This window comes from Rattus rattus, chromosome 13 (genome assembly GCF_011064425.1).
Source record: "Rattus rattus isolate New Zealand chromosome 13, Rrattus_CSIRO_v1, whole genome shotgun sequence".
NCBI lineage: Eukaryota > Metazoa > Chordata > Mammalia > Rodentia > Muridae > Rattus > Rattus rattus.
The window spans coordinates 6,341,697-6,355,745 of record NC_046166.1 but is presented as its reverse complement, the minus strand read 5'-3'; the positions used below and the strand labels follow the sequence as shown (position 1 = coordinate 6,355,745).

The 14,049-nt window shown below is 45.6% G+C and overlaps 1 protein-coding gene across 1 annotated transcript in view; it reads right to left on the bottom strand.

Moving 5' to 3' along the window:
* Rft1 (RFT1 homolog) overlaps positions 1–13,107 on the bottom strand; it is a 38,513-nt gene extending 25,406 nt beyond the window's left edge. The window contains exons 1-5 of the mRNA XM_032919033.1: positions 12,998–13,107; positions 8,187–8,272; positions 6,355–6,471; positions 5,212–5,401; positions 3,295–3,396 (exon numbers count right to left, since the gene is read on the bottom strand). Of these exons, the coding sequence (XP_032774924.1) occupies positions 3,295–3,396; positions 5,212–5,401; positions 6,355–6,471; positions 8,187–8,272; positions 12,998–13,060 (558 nt within the window). The 5' untranslated portion in view covers positions 13,061–13,107. The remainder of the gene's footprint in view (positions 1–3,294; positions 3,397–5,211; positions 5,402–6,354; positions 6,472–8,186; positions 8,273–12,997) is intronic.
* Positions 13,108–14,049: the final 942 nt, after the last annotated feature.

Below are 14,049 nucleotides of genomic sequence, written 5' to 3'. Positions count from 1 at the left end.
CTGTCAAAATGCACATGGCAGGGAAGAGGAGGAGGTGTGTTTAGTAGGCTTGGTATCCTGTGTGCTCTAATCTCAGCCATGCGCAAACATGAAACTTGCCATCCACCAGCCTTCCTCACTCACGCCTCAAGGCCTCAACCAAGCAGCATGAGTGTGAGCCCCAGCGGCCACGACCCTGTCCTCGGGATTGGTGTTTCTCCACCTCTCCTCGCCTTCCTGCCCAACTGAGTTCTGGAAAACAGTGGCAATTTGAAGGCAAGAGTACCACGGCCACAGGACCCTCCCTTTATTTCCATCAGGAGAAAGTCACATAGTAACAACTGTTACCATTATAACCATAGGATTCAGTGGCTTGTAGTACACTTGCATTGTTGTCAAACCATCGTTATGTCACCACTACCTAATTCCTTAACATTTTCATTACCCCAAAAGGAAACTGCACCCTTTAAGCAATCACTACTCATTCCCCAGCACTTAGCAACACTACCAAGCGGTCTGTGGTCCTGCCTATCCTGGACATTATATATTAATGGAATCATTCAATGTGTGGCCTTTTGTGCCTGACTAGCTCTTTCCTTTGGTATGTTTTGTTCTTAAACCAGGCTGACCCCGACCTTGCACTGCTCCTCCTGCCTCTGCCTCCAGATGCTGGGATGACGTGTATGCCACTCCGCACAGCAGTTCTTAGAACCGAATGGTATTCCATTCTATGGATACACCAAATTTTGTTTAACCAGTCATTGGCTAATGGGCATTAGAGGCTGTGTGCCTTCCGGTCACTGTGAATAGTGTTAGGAATGTTCTCTTTGGTATATATATTTAAGAGTGGGATGCTGGCATATGCTGTATTGGTTTAATTTTTAGAGGCACCGTCAAACTGCACAGAAGCTGCATTACTTTATGTACAGAGCAGAAATGTACTAGTTTCAACTTTCCACAACCTTACCTACATTGTTACTCTATACACAACAGAAAAATTACCCACCCTAGTAAGTATGAAACGATACCTCACTGTGGTTTTATATTTATTTGTTTATTTGTTTGTTGTCAGTCAGATTTTCTCTGGGTAGAACTGACAAGGTGACCAGGTTGGCCTTAAACTCCTACAATCCCACCTGCTTGTTTCTGCTTCCTGAGTTGAGTACTGGGTTTAAAGGCCAAGCCAGGCCTTCACTATGGTTTTGATTTGCATTTCCCTAATAATTATTGATCCTGAAATTTTTTCATGTGCTTTCTGTCCACTTGTTTTATATATCCTTTGGGGAAATGTCTGTTCAAATTCTTTGCCTGGTTTTTAACTGAGTGGCTTGTCTTTTTTATTGTCAGGAATAAGCATTCCTTATTGATTCTAGGGTGAGTTTTATGGGCAGTTTAAGGAAGACCTTGTACGCAGGTTTGACAAGGGGACTCTCAGTGCCCTGGGCAGGGCTCACACGCTGCTGTGAGTGTCACTGTCTCATACACACTTGGCAATCTCCTTCATGATTGTCCTATGGAGCTTGTAAAGTCTCATGCCAAGGAAGCAAATGCATTTCAGTTTCCCTTGTTGAACTACGACCCTACCGTGGGTAGAAACTGTGACATCAGAAACACATAGTACCAGCAGGGCGTGCTGGTACAGAGGCAGCAGATCTCTAAGTTCGAGGCCAGCCTGGTCTATAAAGTCAGTTCCAGGACAGCCAGGGCTACACAGAATAACCCTGTTTTGAAAAATCAAAAAGAAAAGAAAGAAACACTCAGTGCCAGGTGCCTCTCCCAAAGTGTGAGCCGGCTGCACCGGGCATTCCTGAGGGCCTTCTGCTTAGAGAGGACGCTTAAAAACAAGGGAAATGGGGCTGGGGATTTAGCTCAGTGGTAGAGCTTACCTAGGAAGCGCAAGGCCCTGGGTTCGGGTCCCCAGCTCAAAAAAAGAACAAAAAAAAAAAAAAAAAAAAAAAACAAGGAAATGATGAAAGCCACAGTTCTAGATCCAAACAGAGGTGGGAAACAGCCAATTCAGGTAATTTCTCTAAACTATGTATCTCTTTGCAAATTCGTCTTGTGGGCAATCATTCTTTTTTTTTTTTTTTCAGAGCTGGGACCGAACAGGGTTTGCCCACCACTGAGCTAAATCCCCAACCCCAATTCTTAATTAATTTTCTATCTAGTCACTTTGTGTTCCATAAAAAGTATGAATATGGGGTTGGGGATTTAGCTCAGTGGTAGAGCGCTGCCTAGGAAGCACAAGGCCCTGGGTTCGTCCCCAGCCCGAAAAAAAAGAACCAAAAAAAAAAAAAAGTATAAATATTTTTCAGAGGACGTAGGAAAGAGGGTCAAATAGACCATCACTAAGCAGCATCCCCATCTGTCTTTTCAAACACGAATGAAAACCACATACTAGAAATCCAAGCATGGAGTTCTTGTCTCTAATTCTCGCAGTCTCCAGGCTCATATAGGAGCACTGCTACAAGGTCAAGGCCAGGTGGGGGCACGGTATGAAAGAAATCCTGTCCCCCAAACAAAAAATGTCACAACCAACCAAACAACACCCAAACCAAACCACTCATCAAAACAAACCCACTACAAACCACTCCGTATGTCTTTTTGATATCTGGTAAATAACTGACCTTGGGCTTCATTTCTATAATTTATTTGTTTGTTTGTTTGTTTATGTTTTTGAGACAGGGTCTCTCTATGAAGCCCTGGCTGGCCTGGAACTACCTATGTAGAGCAGGCTAGCCTCAAACTCAGAAAAATCAGTCTGCCTCTGTCTCTTAAGGTGTGTGCCAACATGCCCAGGTTTAGGTTTCATTTTTGAGAGCAGCCCTTTTGCTCCAGCAATATCTTTATTAGGAGAGCTGCGGAGGTCTGTACCTAGAATATCCCATGGAGCCAAAGTTGCTACAACTGAAAACGGGCTTGGTTGGACTTGGGTCATTCTCTCTGAATTACGTGAGATTTCAATCTAAGTTTAAAATATACTTGGCAGCGTTTCCTCCTATTCTGCAAACAACTGACTGAAAATCAAGGAGAATAGTACCCACACCGTTTGATTCCTACTCCACCCCCGCTTCCCCCTTGCTCCCCCATAAGACTCTTAGGCAATCAAAGATCATTCTGATATGGACCCGCCCACAGAATGTCTAACAGGAGTTTCTATGCTGGGTATCAGAAAGCACATGGCCCTCCCCAGGTCCCTAGGACACCAGTGTGTGAGGCAGGACAGTTAGGGCAGAGTTTCCAACTCTCCCACAGCAGGAGCACTGGGAACAGAAGGGAAGACAGAGATGCTCAGAGTAAGGCCATAATTCTCACCTGAGCCAAAGAAAAGATGTACAGACCCCAGTGGGGCAGCCACAGGACCAGAAGAGCCGTCAGGACACTCCTGAGGATGACCGACATGCTCTCAGCAAGTACCTGCACGCAGACGCAAAGAAGTTACCAACGAGTCACTACGAAGTGACATAACAGACACAGAGCGCCATGTTATCAACAGGTCACTACGAAGTGACATAACAGACACAGAGCGCGGCATGGTGGTTGCCCAGGCACGGGAATAGGCATAGCTGGGAATAAGCGTCAATAGTTATGTTTATTTCTTAGAAAGGGCGGGTAGTTCATTCATTTTCAATATGGTGTGCATTAAATAATGTATTGTAAAAGAGGAAAAGAAGCATCAACATCATTTACAAGTAAACAAGGTCTCTAGAAAAATATGAAATGTTTTTATAGCACTCCTAAACTTTTATTCCAACTTTTTAAATTATATTATATTTATTTACTTATTATATATAAGTACACTATATATATTCAGACCCACCAGAAGAGGGCATCAGATCTCATTACAGATGGTTGTGAGCCACCATGTGGTTGCTGGGATTTGAACTTAGGACCTCTGGAAGAGCAGTCCATACTCTTAAACCACTGAGCCATCTCTTCGGCCCTTATTCTAACTCTTATCTTTCTTTTTTTTTTTTTTTTTTTGGTTCTTTTTTTCGGAGTTGGGGACCGAACCCAGGGCCTTGCGCTCGCTAGGCAAGCGCTCTACCACTGAGCTAAATCCCCAACCCCCTTATCTTTCTTATTACAGAATCAGTTTCTCATTTACAATAAGGAGAGGTAGAGGCAACTGCCCCACCACAGGTTGTGTGTGTGTGTTCAATGCATTCACATATGTGCATGTGTGTGGGAACATGGAGGCCAGAGATCAAGGTCAGCTGTCTTCCTCTATGGCTCTCCACCTTACTTTTTGAGACAAATACCTTTCACTGAACTTGGAACTTCCTATTTTGGTTAGACTGCTATTCGGTAAGACACAGGATCCTCCTGTCTGTGCCTCCCCAGGGCTGGGAATGACAGTCATGGCTTACAATATGGGCACAGGGATAGAAATGCAGGCCCTCACTCATATACAGCGAGCATGTCACTGACTGAACCATGTCGCTGGTGTCTCCTTGCTTTTTGAGATAAAATCCTGTTATATAGCCTGAAGTAGCCTTGAATACGCTATCCTCCAGCCTCAGACTCTGGAGTTCTAGGACTATACATATGTCCTGCCACACTTTAATTGGTAAAAACAAACTTTAGCATAGCCTATCTGACAAATTTAAAATAATAAATTCATCATGCTACCTTTTCTCAATTAGTTCTCTACAATCAGATCTAGAAAAAGCACTCTGCTATGAGAAGATTTTTTTTTTTTTTTTTTTTTTTGGTTCTTTTTTTCGGAACTGGGGACCGAACCCAGGGCCTTGCGCTTCCTAGGCAAGCGCTCTACCACTGAGCTAAATCCCCAACCCCGAGAAGATTTTTAAATACCACACATCTGGAGTCTGTAGAGGCTCAGCAGTTAAATGCATTGGCTTCTCTCCCAGAGGACCTGGTTTCAGTTCTCAGCACCTATATGGTGGCTCATGGCTGTCTATAATTCCAAGAACTCTAACCCCCTTTCCTGGTCTCCAGAGGCACCAGGCATCCAAATGATACCCAGACCTACTCACAAGCAAAAGATCCATGTGCACAACACATAAACAAACAAACAATGCACCCAGATGTGATGGCAACGCCTTCACCCCCAGCGTTGAGAAGGCACAGGCAGGTGTGGATCTCTGTCAGTTCCAGGCCAGCTTGGGCTGCATGGTATGACCCTGTTCCAAAATAATCAATCACAACAGCAGAACCCCACACTTCCCATCATTGCTCACACTTCCTGTACATAAGAGACTCACTGACCTTGAGTTTAACAAACATATGTGCTTGTGCCAAGACCCAGAAAGGCTCTCCCAGAAGTTCCACGACTGCTGAGAGACCAAAGAGCAGCACGCCAGCTCCATAGTAGGGGACCACATTTGGATCAGGTACTTCAAGCAACTGCAACCAGACCCAGCCCAAGCACAAGGACCAAAATATACCCAGGGGGACACTAGGAGAATAGAAAAGATGGCCTTTAATATACAGAGGCTTAAGTATAAAATACATTAAAACAGTAACACTGAATGAAAACAACAGTCGAAATAAAAATGATTACCACAGTAAGACTCTATAGTAGGGAATGCAGGCCTCACCTACGTGCCTGCCGTTACCTCACGGACACTTCACAGCGATGCTCAGTCATTATCCCATTTACAGGGAACCTGGGGCTGAGAGGGGCTGGTGACTTGGCAACAGTTATAAATAGGTGGCCAAGAACAGAAACAAGACCCACTCATGATCTGACTCCAAAGCCTACACTGCATCCACTGGTGTAGACGAAGTCAATAAGGAAACTGTGGAAGAAACCCTGGCGCTATGCTTAGGATGACTGTCAGACAGATTCAACCACCCCACAGAACCAACAGTCCCAGTCCTCATTTCATGTGTATCACGGGGCACAGTCTTGCTAGTGAGACGGACACCGCCAGCCCTTCTGATAGCATCTCTGTGAGGCAACAGAGTTACACAAGGGCGGCCTTGAGAAAGACCACCAGCCTCGCTGCAGGGATCCAGCCGAGAAAACCACTTTAATTTTCAGCTGACATACTTGGTCCAGAACATTCTAAAGAATTGAACAGAGGTGTAAAGAAAGCCTTGACAGACTTTTTAAAAATATTAAGTGGCTGCTAAAGGCTCCAGGGAAGCTCCAGGGCGTAAAGATAAGGGATAAACGCAGTGCAACAGCAGCCAGAAACCTAGTCCAGGAACCCCAGCCAGGGCCGTCCTGGCTACGGAGAGAAGCAGGCCACGCAGCATCTCCAACTCAGACACCCTCCCCTTCTGCTACTAAAATTAGTCCCCGAACCCACTACAAAGCCAGTGTGGAGACAAGTGGCTCTAGGCAGGCACTGTCATTTCACTGTGACACTCTCAGCACATGTCATTTGCTGAGGCACAACTCACGTTAGCCACAGGAGGTTGAGGGTCTGACTCCAGTCCCGCTGGGCACCCCCACTCAGACAAGCTCTTCGGAAGGCCTCCCGGGCCAGGAAGATGGTGGTTGAGTAAAGCAGTGTTAGTCTACAAAGCAAACGTAGAAACTGGTAAGGCCTCCAGGCTTTTAAATGTTTTATGGAAAGAAACCTTGAGACTTTCCTAGCAACAGGAGTAAGAAAAGTTATTGGTTATAAGCCACTTGGTGAGCTTGGTGGCACAGGCCTGTGATCCAACTCCTAGGGAGGCTGAGGCAGGAAGACCACAAGTTCAAGGCCTGCTGAGCTACACCATGAGTTCAAGGCCAGCCTGCATCTCAGGACTAAGGATACACTCAGTGGTGCAGCACTTGCCTAGCGTCTCCAGCACTTCAGGAAAAGCAACTCAAAAACTACTGGTGGGGATGTAGAGGGCAGCGTCGCATACAGGCGCCCATCAGTCTACACCACATGAAAACGAGGTGGAACCAAGCAAGGCACACTGGGCGGTGACAGAGCAAGTGTTGCAGTGACCAGAGTCTGCAGCTTTACGGCTGAGGGCAGAGGTATGGCCCTGCTGTACCGAGAAAAAAAGACAAGCTTAGCACCCTACATAATAAGGGGCCCTCCTAGGGACACTCGAGCCTCTGAGAGTAGCAGGGGTTCTCACACAGTGGTGCTAGCCAAAAGACTTTCAAGACAAACGGCATGGCAGATGGTCGTTACAGAGGTGGCTGCACCCCATCGGGAAGACTTGCCTGAGTACCCTGCAGGCGGCCAACACCTAGAGAAAAGCAGCCGAGGTTTCCCTGCCTCTGCGGCCAGCAGCCTGGCGATGTGGTCCAAGTGCACCTACTCCCCATATCCCACCACGCACACATCCCATCCCGCACAGCAGATGAGGAGGCAAAGCTGCACCTCACACCGTGGGGAAGATGGCAAAGGCTGTGGTGGCCAAGAGAGGCTGCAGGGGAGAGAAATCTGCTCCCTCTGTACTCCTACTTGCTAACCAGTGCGTCTCAGTGGGTGCTCTGTCTCCCACCGCCTCGGAGGTCATGGACCCCACCTAGAACAGAGCTCCAGGTGGCTGTGCTGCAGTCCCGAGTTTGAGAACTGCCACTGGGCTCCTGAAGAGCGCCGTGAGCGGGCGGACGGTAAGTACAGGCAGCAGACTGTCTGGAACGCGCTGGCTTTGCTGTCAGGCGGTAAAGCAGCACCTGAGAAGCTGAGCTGTTCTAAGGACATCCTGTCACACACTGTGTGTGTCACTGGTGAAGACAAAATAAGTGTGGGTGTCCTAGAACAGAAGAAACAAGCTGAGTCTTACAAGACAAAGCAAGTTCACTTTCCAGAGAATTCATCACAAGGATTCAAGCTCTGATTAGTTACCAGCTAACAACAAAATCACTGAGGCAGAAGTGAAGGCGGCTGGCTATCCCCAGCCCTGCAATTTTGAGACACATCCTCACGAACTGCACAATTCCTGCTTCCGGTACTGTGTCAGCAGGATAAGAACATAGGATTATACCTGAGACAAGGTCTGCAATAAATTACTCCCACTCTTCTCCTGGGCCCTAAGAGCAGAAAAACTGGAACGCTAGGGAGAAATGTGCACTTGGAAGCTGCTAATGGAAAACACTGCATGGGTCCATTAAGCACAGCAGTGCCCGCTCATGCCCCGCCCTGCACTCCTCCTCAGCCCACTGCTGAAACCCTGTGCTCCTGGAAGGCATGACTCTAAAATCCGAGTGGCACATGGGAACAATCTGAAAACCCCGTGACTGGTGATGGGAGTGGTGGAGTGCCAGGGTCCTTTCCTCTTACCTGACATTCACTACTCCCACAATCTCCTTTGACAGGAAGCGAAGAATAAATGCATTCAAGACAAAGGTGATTAATCGGAACAAGACCTGTAAGAAAACACATTTGGTTATGTCTGCAGCATCGACTTGACCGTGGGGACTGTGTAGCTGTCCCCTGCTGTGCAGACTCTCCTCTAAGATGCTCACACTGACATACTTCCTTTCTGTGAACTATAATTGCTCAGAGCCTCTCGCCACCCTGAGCAGTGGGCAAACGCCCATTCTACCTTCAGGCCCAAAGTCAGGGGGGCGGAGAGAGAACGGTGCTAGTGAGTTACACTGTCAGGCCCCTAGCTAAACTGTCTCCAGACATACCCAACAATGGGCCATGGGACACTTGAGTCCCAAGATAGCTGAGAGTGCATCCCATCACATTTCTGGAGGACAAGGTCAAAAGACTGGACACTCCCAAAACCCCATTTGGAAACTGTACACACTAAAACGAGAGCCTACAGAGTATAGCACACTCACTAGGAATCTGAGACCTGGTGCCTTTCTTCTCTGCCTGGCAATGTCTAAGGATTCTAGGGACATTTTAATCTCCTTGGAATCTGACTGTCTTACTTACACAGGAAACACTGTTTACTGAACACTTGCCACTTTCCAGAGCTGGTGCATCATCTAAATAACAATTGTAGTAATAAGATAATGTAAAATGGGAGTGGGAAAACAGAGTCCAGCTACTGTCATCTGACAGGAACACGTCCTGAGACGTTCAAACCTGTCCATTAAAGAAAACCACCTAAACAAAGAGATCTTTCCATGAGACACAGGAGAACGAGAACCTACAATTAAACCTACAATTAAACGGGGCTCCCAAACAGAGCTGCTGAATGGGATGCAAGTTTGACTCATGTTCTCTCTTCCTAGCCACAAACGACAAATCAATTCTGCATTAAGCATGCTCATGGTTACCCATACATACACACAGCTGCTATTTTGGAAGATCTAATCAGTGTAGACTAGAGGGCTACCATTGTTTGAAAAATCTCCAGGCCATTAACACTATTCCTAAAGTGTCACAGAACGGCCAGCTCTTCACTGCCAAGATTATCACCATGTTTATGGAGTCAGAGATGATCTTTTCTATCTGATGAAAGCCCTGTAGCATCTTGGAATCATGTAGGCTCCTATCTACATTCCAGTTCCACACTCAGTGTTGGTGGCTGGCAGCCAGTTCCTAGTCTTCTTTGAGAAGGTACTCAGCTGAAGCCCAGCCCATCACTTAATCTTAAATGCACGGAGCGCCTTCTCATTTTTACAAGGCTCGATTTTCTCTGTCAAATGAGGCTAACGATATTATAAGGTTGATTACAAGGTTAAAATAAGATTATAGAAATAAAAACATTTTTAAATGTACAAATTAAAGGCAATAAATCTTACATTGTGGCTAGCTCAGACAAATCACATTATAAAATGTAGCTGCAAAGCTACCTTAAGGATCAGCATTATAACTTAAGGAAGTATGTAAGACTGAAATACAACACTCAAGGAATCTACATTTTGATGACCTTTAAAAACCCATACACACAGACACACACAGTCACACACACACACAGTCACACACATACACACACACACAGTCACACACACACTCACACACATACACACACACACACACCTATAAAGCCCATCATTTTGTACAACAATATATACTGATTGCAAATTGTACATTTGGCCAGGCAGTCATGGTGCATGCCTTTAATCCCAGCACTCATGAGGCAAAGGCAGGCAGATCACTGAGCCTGAGGCAAGCCTGATCTACAGAGCAAGTTCTAGGACAGCCAGGGCTACACAGAGAAATCCTCTCTCATGAGAAAAAGCAAAAAACGAATTGTGCATTTAAAAAGTTATTACTGGGGGTTGGGGATTTAGCTCAGTGGTAGAGCGCTTGCCTAAGAAGCGCAAGGCCCTGGGTTCGGTCCCCAGCTCCGAAAAAAAAGAACCAAAAAAAAAAAAAAGTTATTACTGTTCGAGACACTTACAGTCTCAGGCTATATCAGTATCTTCTAGTTGGTCTGAATAAAGGTTTGGGCTAATAAAGCCCAGGTTCCTAAGGCTACCCAGTGTTTTAAGTCCACCTAGTGGATCCTGATTAACAAAATAGCTCCATTTGCTTGCATTAAAAACTTTACAGGTAAGGGGCTTGAGACCCCATATGAACAACAATGCCAACCAACCAGAGCTTCCAGGGACTAAGCCACTACCCAAAGACTATACATGGACTGACCCTGGACTCCAACTGCATAGGTAGCAATGAATATCCTAGTAAGATCACCAGTGGAAGGGGAAGCCCTTTGTCCTTCCAAGGCTGGACCCCCAGTGAACGGGATTCTGGTGGGGAGGGCAGTAATGGGGGGAGGAATGGGAGGGGAAAACCCATATAGAATGGGAGGGGGGGTTAGGGGGATGTTGGCCTGAAAACCGGGAAAGGGAATAACATTTGAAATGTAAATAAGAAATACCCAATTTAATAAAGATGGAGGAAAAAAAAAACTTTACACGTATAAAAGCTTTTACATTTGTTGAGTATTTGACCCTTAAAAACAACCAAGCAGGGGTTGGGGATTTAGTTCAGTGGTAGAGCGCTTGCCTAGCAAGGCCAAGGCCCTGGGTTCGGTCCCCAGCTCCGAAAAAAAAAGAAAAGAAAAAAACAAAAAACAAAAAAAAACAAAAAACAACCAAGCAGGCTAATCACGGGAGCACAAGCCTTTAATCCCAGCATCCACAAGGCAAAAGTGGGCAAATTTGAGACCAGCCTGGTCTATGTAGAGAATTCTAGTCCAGCCAGGGCTACACAGTGAGATCCTGTCAAAAGAACGAAACAACAAAAGACAGCCAGGGCTGAGACTACAGCTCAGTGATGCGCTGGCTTAGGATGTGTGGAGCCATCAAGTTGCAACAGCAAAGGACAGCCAGGCAAATTCACCTGAAACAGAACTCAGAATGAAGCAATCTCACCTAATATCAAACAACAAATGGATGGCCCAGCTTAGCTTTACACAGAATCCACAGAAGCCAATCTGGGTAGTAAGGTATTACCAAAGGTGGGAAAAAAATCAACACTATGCTGCTGGAGAGATGGCTCAGCAGTTAAGAGCACAGACTGCTGTTCCAGAGGTCCTGAGTTTAATTCCCAGCAACCACATGGTGGCTCACAACCATCTGTAATGGGATTCAATGCCCTCTTCTAATGTGTCTGAAGACAGTGACAGTGTACTCATACACAAAAAACAAGTAAATCTTAAAAAAAAAAAAAAAACACTATGCATAACACATTGAACTGGTATATACTGTGAAAGAGAAAAACAAAGAACTAGACAAACGGAATTAAATGAAGAGTAGCCAATTTTGCTTTATATACTGTGTGCAAGGCACTTTTCTACATCCTTCAAACGTAGTTTATTTTACCCTACACTGCCATTTACAAACTTCTTATGCTAATAAAAGTAGCTAACATTTACTAAGCATCTTGTAGTGTACCAAAACATAACAGAAATTATTTCATCTAATCTTCCTAATCACCCTCTGAAGTTGCAGTACTGTTCTCATTCAAAATGAGGAAGCGGCTGGGATGGTGGTACGTGCCGGGATGGTTACCCCAGCGCTTCATATGCTGTAGCAAGAATTCAAGGCCAGCTTGGGCTACATAGCAATCTCTTGTCTAAAAAAATAAAATAAAATAAAATAAAATAAAATAAAATAAAATAAAATGCAGAGGCAGGGCAGATCTGAGTTCAAAGCCATCCTGGTCAACAGAGTGAATTACAGGACAGCCAGGAAGGCATAGAGAGATCTTGTCTTTTAAAATAAAAGACAAAGACAAAGATGAAAAGGAAGTTGAAGAAGGAAGGCAGGCAAGTAGGAAGGAAGGAGAAAGGAAACGGAAAAAAAATGCTCAGTAAAAAGTCAAGTGATTTTAACTTATTTTTGAGATAGGGTCTAAGTATATAGCCCTATCTGGACTGGAGCTCAGATTGGAACTCACACAGAACTCAACCTCTTGAATGTTGGGATGAAAGACTTGTGCGCTACACCTAGTCCAAGTAATTTGTATCTTAAAAGCAGTCATCTAACCTGAATCTAACTCAGCCTGGTTCTCTCTCCTAACCTCTTTGTGCCTCTTTGGTGAAGGTGGATTCTGGATCATGTGGATGAACTGACAAGAAAAAAAATTAAAAGCCAAAAAACGTCTGTCCAAGGACAAACTGCAGACACAGTCTATTAAGTGCACTAGGATTCAGGTACTGTGCTAAGTGCTCTTATTCAAATGATCCCAAATAATCCTTGCAAATTGTTTTCTGAATTAGATACTATTACACTCATTTTGTCAACAAGGCTCTGGGACTGAAGTGACGTGTCCTAGGTCACACAGTACACAATGCCTGAACCCGGATCCCTGTTCTTAGCTATGCCATATGGTCTCTCTAAACTCAATGCGAATCAGAGTTGAAGAACGGTGTTTTGAGGATCAAGTGTGGAGCAATCAGGAAATGAACCCCTTAAAATATCAGATTAAAGTAGCCTCCGTCTCTACCACTTGTTTAAATCGTCTCCTTTTACCACACAGTAATACAATGCTCAGAAAGCAAAGGCGTGTTTGTCAATGGCATCAGCGAAGACTGGAACCGTAGACTCCCAACTCCTAGACCCGGCGCCCCTCCCCGCCGTCGTGGTCCCCCGTGGGACCCTGTGCAGTGCGGGGAACCCAGAGTAGCCTCCCCGTGAGGCCTGGCCGTGGCACCACGCGCTGGAGCGGGTGCAGCAGAGTACCTGCAGCAGGAGACCCGAGGAGGCCAGCCGGGCCGCCTGGCCCAGTACCTCCTGGCTGCCCATAGCCTCAGAGGCTCGGCTCAAAGGAGGAAGCGCGCCCCGGGCCTGCTTCGTCGCGGAAAAATGGCGTCACGGACAGACTCGCTCCTGATTGGGGACTTTGACAACGGAGGCGGAGCACAAGGAGCTGCGAATCCAAACGACTTGTGAGGCTCTGTCTCTACCGCTTCTTGCTTGTGTTTGAGTTCGGTGTTTTATTTTCTTTCTGTTTTTGTTGTTGTTTTGAGAGTGTGTTCAACGTCGGTCCCTGTAGTCCATGTTGACCTAGAGATCGCAGCCTCTGGAACATTGGGTTAACTAGGGCGCACTCCTAGGCCCAATTGGTATGATGTCTTTTGACTTGTTTTTTTGTTTTGTTTTGTTTGAGACAGAGTCTCATTATGTAGCCCTGGTTAGCCTAGAGCTCGATACATAATTTTAGACTTTCCTCGAACTCAGTGATCTGCCGGATTCTGACTCCCAAGTGCAGGGTTTCTAACTGTTATTTTGAAATAAGGTCTTTCTGTGTAGCCAAGGCTGGCCTGGAATTCACTTAGAGAGTCTAGGATAGCCTTGAACTCCTGATCCTCTTGTCTCCAGCTCCCAGGTAATGAGCTGTCATCTATGTTTTTCTAATTAAATTTTATTTTGTATAGTGTAGCTGTGTGTGTATCAGTGAACTCTCAGGAGTCAGTTCTCTTTCCACCTTTGCATGGGTTCTGCCATCAAACTCAGATTGGCAGGTTTACATGGTAAACTCTTAACCTGCCGGGCTAATGTGCAGGCCTGCTAAACATCTTCCCTGCCTAGCTTCCCGGTACTGGGGATTGAACCTAGAGCTTTATTAATGTAACGCGAGTGTCTTACCACAGATACCACAGTCCCATCCCTCTTCTTGCTTTGATTTTTTTAAATGGAAGTTGTTTCCTTTTATGAATATGTCTCTATTGCAAATAAATCCAATACTGTGGCATTAGACACCGGGGTCAGAGGCTGGAGGTTCATAGTGTGTT